This window comes from Schistocerca cancellata, chromosome 2 (genome assembly GCF_023864275.1).
Source record: "Schistocerca cancellata isolate TAMUIC-IGC-003103 chromosome 2, iqSchCanc2.1, whole genome shotgun sequence".
NCBI classification, from domain to species: domain Eukaryota; kingdom Metazoa; phylum Arthropoda; class Insecta; order Orthoptera; family Acrididae; genus Schistocerca; species Schistocerca cancellata.
In genome coordinates, this window is record NC_064627.1 from 462,245,952 (window position 1) to 462,253,655 (window position 7,704).

Genomic DNA, 7,704 nt, shown 5'->3' on the forward strand with positions numbered 1-7,704 from the left:
CATAGCCTCTCACAAGCAGTTCTAAATCTTTCAAACAGTTTTTCATTCAGATGGTTTCAGGTTTCCTTTTGGTGCATACTTTTTACTTCATGTAATTCATCCTTCCATTTGTACAGTTCATGCTCTGATTTTAAAAAATGAAAATGTCGATAGCATTCGAATGAATGTCAAGAGACTCAACTAACAAATGACACGTATGTATGTCCTCTGGAGAAGTAGATGATTTTGGCTGCAAACTACATTCTTCATATGCTAAGTTGAGAATGTTAAATGTATTCCACATTACTGTGAAACTGGAAGAAAAAAAAGTACTATTAGCAGGCATGTCTTACAAAAGCACAATAAGTATTAATTCAGCTTTATTTGTATTGTCAATACTTACCGATACTGCAAAAAGCAACTGACAATTTGTAATAGATGTTGGTTGAGTGTCTAATTTGAGAGAATAGTAACTGAGTGTCAGAGAAACTATCAACGAATAGTAACTTGAAACATCCTTTACAAATTACGATCGGGTTGTGTCATGTTTCCTGTTTATAAATGTACCACTGACCTTGGCCGTGTGTATGCCTAGTTACGCATGGACAGTTGCTCCAGTGCCAGTGTATATTTCAACCCCTGCCTAATGCGCTATGAATTTAGCAGTTTTCATCTATTTTTTTAATATTTGCAGTGCCTCTTAGCAGATAAAATTTTGACAGTGCATTTCTTTCGTTGTCTTCTTCCTGTGTAAAAAATTTAAGAGTAAGTTTCAACATGTCTTATTGGACCATTCTCTTGTCAGACATGAAGGAATACCAGAAGCTGACGCATACATAAAAGTTTATTGCATGGAATTTGTACTTAACAGGTTTTGTGTCACTTTTTGTACTATCATGCTAAAGATGAACGCTGTAGAGTCAGTACATCCAAAATTCTAGACATCTTACATCCAACAACCACACATTCAGGAGCAGTGAGCTACAAATCCTCATTTGATTCTTTAAATATAGAGTTTTCACAGCTTTCTTCAGTCACTTGAGGTAATTGCCTGAGTGGATCTTTTGAAAAGGCCAAAGACAATTTACTTCATCATCCTAATCCAGTTTGAACTGTTGTTTCATTTTTAATGAACACATACATGTTGTATTATAATCTTTCATCATTCTATCGTGAGTAACATTGGCTTTTTTGTAATGAATCTATGTAATGTGCGCACTGATATTGAAAAAAATCTATTTTTTTAAGTGTATAGGCAACTGGATACAATTATTCAACTATATCCTTCCATTTTATTTCCTCACTTTAAAACAGGGCAGAATCTTTCAGTTTTTTGATATCCTTAACGAATAATTTCAAAGTTTCAGTTTTGAATAATTATTTAAAGTCAACAGACTTCCAGCAGTCACCAAACCAAAACATGTGCAGACTGTTGTAACTCTCACTTTGGGACAACAACATTTATTGAACACAAATAAAGTTCTGTAACAACGAATGAAATATGTCTGCTAACTTATGAAACCAAGTAATAATAGTTCTTGATAGGAACTAACGTAAGCAATCATTCCTGAGTGAGTTTTATTTAAGTCCAATCACTAGTACTTCATTATACATGCATACTGACATTATAATAGTAAGCTAAATTTCACTCAAGTGAGGCTGTTGTGGAAATCATGCATTCATTAGTTGGAACACTATTTATTGCAAGTCTAAGTCAGACCCTGTAGGCAGTAATGGTGGTTAAAATTCACTTGTAGAGGCATAGTCACATAGCAGTAACTGAGAGCAAGTTCACCACTAGGTGTCATTATACAGGGTGGTCCACTGATTGTGACTGGGCCAAATATTTCACGAAATAAATGTCAAACGAAAAAACTACAAAGAACAAAACTTGTCTAGCTTGAAGGGGGAAACCAGATGGCGCTATGGTTGGCCTGCTAGATGGCGCTGCCATAGGTCAAAAAGATATCAACTGCATTTTTTAAAATGGGAAACCCCATTTTCAAATGACCAGTTAGTAAAGTGTCCCATGGGCATATCAGGTGAAAAAATAATGAGAATTACAGTCCATGTTAGTCACAACTGGTCTATGTACTGGGTACTAATACTCTTTTCCTGTGTCACTTCAGGGTAGGTAAGACATCACATTCATGCCTTTGTGTAACAAGACCATATCTATTAGGACACCAAGCATACACAACAGCTTCTTCAAGACAACAATATGCAATCTTATTGGAGATTAAGCTACTAAAAGATGCATAGCTGGGGCAGGTGCTGTGCATCTGTACCAGGTACCTAAGGCAGGGTAATGTAGCAGGTAGGCAAACTTGCTTATACTTCCCTTTTTTGTTTGTTCTCTCCAGGAATCTTTAACATGGCTGTGAAATTACACTATTAGTGATATTCAGTTTTCGACCTATATTGTGCTGATTATATCAGTTTTGAATCTGACCAAGCCTTATGTTATCCAGATGAGTTTGTTGTGCCAATCTTCTTACAGATTACTCAGATACTGTATCAAATGCATACAATGTACAATCAGAATCATTCTATCCAAGATAATTGAACATACAGTCTGTTGCAAACACTCTAAGTGATCTCATACTGATTTCCCTACATATGATGACCCTCAAGGTGATCATATCATGATGTAGTCTGTACAGTGTTGCCATAATACCATCCCTTTTTTTTAATTTTTTTATTTTTATTTATTTATTTATTTTATTTTATTTTTATTTTTTTTATCTCAACATTTTGTAATTTGTGGGAATGATTATATGGATATTGTGGGGAAATGGCTTAATCACAATGCAGATGTTGTTTCACATATCTTCATCTACTTCATTTTTTGTTATGTTTATTTGCACTCTTTCAAATTATTCCACCTTTTTATCTCTTTGCACATACTTTTGAAGTTTAAGATTGTGGTAAATGTGTAATAATTCATAGCATTACACTTCTTTATAAGACATTTGTAAAAGATGAAATTAGTTATACATTTTACTTTTGGTATGTAGGTATAAAGTGATGAGACAATGCTGGCAGGAGGAACCTTCTGAAAGACCAAGTTTCAAGCAACTAACAGCCATATTTGAGAGCATGCTAAAAGACAGTGCTGAGTATTTGGATTTAAATCCGAGTATTGTACAAAATCCTGGCTACTTTGGTTCAAGATCAAACTCTCAAGAGAAATTAAGTAAGTTTCTTTTGAATCAAAATCACATATTTTGTTGAAGTAGGAATTATGAATACCTGTGTTACAGCAATATGTTGAACTTGCTGAAAGTCTTGCAAATATTTAACACATGCAAGTTGTTCTCAGTGTCTTGCAACTATGATACCTTGCAATATATTATAATATTGTATTTAGCCTACCACTATTATTGTCTTTGTAGAAATAAGTTAATATTGAATTCATGCCAAAGTTACTTTTCTGGGACTAAACTTTATACGAGTAACACAGAATTTCCTTTTCTGACTTTGTTTTCAGATTATGGTGATGGTAGTGATGATGGTGATAATGACATTGGATATGGAAACCTAAACATTCTGCCAACAGACTCTATAAATTACCTAATGTCCACAGCACAATCAGGCCTGTCTCGAAGACAACAATTATGGCACATAACGGGAGACAATCAGAAAATACTGACAAACAATTCAAGCAAAGAAGAATGTTTATCTTTAGTTCCTACAGAACAAAACAGTTACTTGAGTCCAATACAAGTGCACAGCAGCAAGGGACAAATGCTAGCATATGTCAACATGACTGACAGTGTATGTCCTGAACAGCTACAGTCTGGAACGACAAATAACGTTCTGTTTTGTAGTTCTTCCAGCAGTTGCTCTGCTTCCTGTTCCTCAAAAGTGACACCATTATGAGTATGAATACAGGAAAAATAAGTTATTTGACTTTTCAGGGGGTTTTCTATTGAGGATCATAAGAAGCCCTGTGAAACTTTGAACTTAGACTGTGCAAGGCACAGCATTTATATTTAATATCTTGATTTCAAGCACTGAATTATAAATGTTAAACTTATTTCCTGTTTAGGAAGTTGAGGTAATTTAAATTAAATAATAATGTAGCATACCTTCTTCCTATGGAAAAATTTTTTACTGCCTACTTTACATATATGTAGCATAGACAAATTTTTAATGTTCAAGTTTTTCTTTACCTCATTTTTTTTAAAGTCTGAAGTAATATTGTTTCATTTATTTTTCATCATTAGTTATCTGTGAAAATTCAAATAATGACCAACAACAAGTTAACAGAACCTTACCTTTGTTACACTATTACTTATATGTGTTACCACACTTCTTGCATCAACGATTGAAAACCAAAATCATTGTCTTGGCATGAGAATATGAACTGAAGTTTAAGCAAATAACACATTGAACCTAAGAGAGCTGTAGCAGAAAACAGTCCACACCAGTGTATGAGGCTGAACTCAACCACAGATATAAATTTTAAATGCACGTGAGGCACTTAATACACCATGGAAAATAACTGACAGATGGTGATATGGAGGCAAATGCATCACAGTAATGAAATATAGCTTCATAGTTATAATTATGAATTATATAAACCTTTGTTGCAACAGGATACCTTGCTGAATTATAAAACAGTAAATTATTTATTCAAAAATTTCTAAATTTCAATTCTACTCATTAGGAAAATAAGCACCAAATTGAAAACATAGACAAATATTTCTCTTTCTTATTAAGCACAGATAGATGTCAATGTACAGTCACAAAGCTTAGAGTTTTCTAAACAGTTTCTTTCACCCAGAAAAAGAGGGAAAGGCTTGAAGGAAACAACACAGATATGGGATAAAATAGGGAATCCACTCAGGAAATAAAATTTAAGGAGGAACATTAGAGCAGGACAAAAGTGAAATCAGCTATGAAATGTAAGATGCCAGCAGTCTGCCATTGTTGATTTTCCCAAAACACACCTTTCACAGGTAAATACAGTAACTAAAATAAACAAATAAGTTCTAATATATATTAATGTAGTCTTAGTCTTATAAACCAAAGCTGTTGGTAAGCCCACACAGAAGAGGTTCCCACAGTCTTGTATGGGAGTTGTGCTTACAATAGTGTTGCTGTGCCCCATCACCTGAAATACTGATTCAACAAAAACATGACTGCTTGTGACAGCTTCTGTCATACAAAAATTGTATGTATAGTTGCAGATAACTGCCATCACAAGATGACATTTCCCTCATTTTGTGAACTTGGTGGTTTTTGAGGCAAATTCTACATATGTGTTTCTTCAACATAGAAATGTCTTACCACTTGTCACTTTTATAAGGCATTATGAAGTAAACAGGAAGAAGAAGTATCAGTTTACATATATTCCAATATTTCATGTGCAGTAACCATAAAGACAGTGGTGATAAATGATGTATTCAACAAACTGCAATAAGAGGGTCAAGAATTAACAGAAACCTTGTACTTGTCATCACATAAAGCCAGAGAATATTTGATCAAGTATGAAAGACACTGTCCATATCTTAATATGTACATACCTATTCAAAATTAAAATATGGTCATAAATAATAAATAATGTTTGTCTACTGACTGCCTCTAACAGCTCAGTGGTGGAAGCAAGGAACTGTATCAGATTCCTGGCACTCTCTCAGGAAGTGGGGGAAGTGGGGGGAGAGGATGAGGGGGGGGAGTACTTGTACTGCCTGAGTTCAGACTGGTAAGGCTAATGGAGAATCTATTAGAATGGGAGATAGCAGTTCCAAGATCTGAAACCTGACAATAGCTTGGAGAGCAATGAATCACTCCAAATGACATCCAAATGCTGTGACATTGCAGTTGGTTAGGGCTGGATCACGGCATTCATTAGTTTTTAGTTCATTTGCAACCAAAGAAAAGTGATTACACAGTAATCATTGAAACAGGAAGTGATGGAATGACACAAAAATTAGGTATCTGGTGGGATTGTAGCTTTATGAATTTTATGAAATTTGTGTGTCACAACAAGATGCAGCAGAATGAACTCTACTCACTTTACAAGCTGCTTCATCTCAATTAAAAACACTCACACTTTTTATGGCTATCTCTGTCATCATCATCATCAGGAGTAAAAAAGCCCCATATAAGCAAAACACCCTGGTAGCCATAGAAGTCAGTGGCCAAAGTGATGCATGTGTGGAAGGCAAGTTGCGCAGCTTGCAGCAGCTCCAGTTGGTTGTGAAATCAATGAGGTTATCAGCACCACATTTGAAATTTTGAAATTGCTGCTCCCTCCTCCCTACAACTGTCAAGCATCAGTATTTGCTTTTGCTCGGTATTCAAAGCATACCCTGGTTCCCTACTGTATACCCCTGGTCTCTGCTAAAATTGTTGTTGGTTAATCTAGCATTGGTTGCATCCTCTATAATGTAATCTCAAAATGGTGACACATGAGCCAAGACTATCATCATTTCAGATTGTAATTTCTGTTCATTTTCCAGGCATTGCTCAGCTATGGTTGACTTCTTGAGTTCCCTGCATTTAATATTTCTCTTGTGCTCAGTACAATGCCTCATGCCACACTCACTGGGTACTCAAAGATCCCTGTCACATTTAACAGTGTGCCACATATTTCATATCATGGGGGTGGCCTCGAAACTGTCTCAGTCCATTGTCTCTGCGGCATACATCCTAACCTGCTGCTTGTTGCCCCACCATATGATGGACACAAGGTAGTGTAGGTAAAGGCATAAAGCCTGTGTCACAGTATTTGCAACAAACATTTATGGGTGATAGGTCATGTCATGTAGAACAACTTTTGTTAGAGACGAAATGTTCGTTTATGCCTCTTCCAGCAATGCTACACATACTTTAGTGTTTGCTGGACCTTGTATGATGAGATTTCACCAAACTAGCAGTGTCTACTAACCAGTTGTGCAGCATATTATGTACCCCAGTAAACTGATACTGACTTTTAACAAAAGAAATTTTAGAAGTAAATTGGGAATGTTAATTGGTTTGGCTTACCACATTTCATATGGAGCAGATGACTGGATGACAGGCAACACAAAAGGCACACACAAGTCGCAGAATACTTCTGCCCTACTGCCTTTCAGGAGCATAACCAGTCTTAAATGATGCCTATCATTACCAGGAAGTATCAACAAACATTTTGTCTCTAACAAAAGTTGTCCCCCTAATGTGACCTATCACCCCATATGCTACTCACAAACATTTTGAAACACCTTGCACACATAAAAAAATTAAGTGAAAGGCAACACTCTCCACAGCCTGGATTAGCAAAATCTTAAAATGTAGGAAATTACTATGTGGTAGCAATGGAACTAATCACAGCCAATATTAAAATTTTAAGTATTATTAATAACGAGCTGTAGCTGACTGAAAATTCAAATATTAGAACAATACATGACTAAAGTCGAACCCATACACAGTATGCAATCAAAATAACAGATAGAAACATTTACTAAACAATGTCTTTGACATCAGTTTGTGCTCCCCTGCCACATTCCCAGAAACATCCACAAATTGTCTTTCAGGATTTCCTTACTACTCGCAATTCTAGAATTTCTGATATTAGTTCAGAACCCCAACATGTTAAGTTTTGCCAAAGCAGTAGCATTTAGACACTGAAAAGAGATCATACCATTAATATCCCCTCAGAGAAAAAGACATTCACTACACTTCTTTCAGATCATAGATAGTATGTAGCAGAGGGACTGGTCTTGCCCAACTAAA

At 35.6% G+C, this 7,704-nt stretch overlaps 1 protein-coding gene across 1 annotated transcript in view; it reads left to right on the top strand.

Annotated features, from left to right (window-relative positions):
- LOC126155143 (proto-oncogene tyrosine-protein kinase receptor Ret-like) overlaps nucleotides 1-4,586 on the top strand; it is a 137,821-nt gene extending 133,235 nt beyond the window's left edge. Inside the window, exons 13-14 of the mRNA XM_049916210.1 lie at nucleotides 2,997-3,175; nucleotides 3,470-4,586. Of these exons, the coding sequence (XP_049772167.1) occupies nucleotides 2,997-3,175; nucleotides 3,470-3,861 (571 nt within the window). The 3' untranslated portion in view covers nucleotides 3,862-4,586. The remainder of the gene's footprint in view (nucleotides 1-2,996; nucleotides 3,176-3,469) is intronic.
- The last annotated feature ends 3,118 nt before the right edge of the window (nucleotides 4,587-7,704 follow it).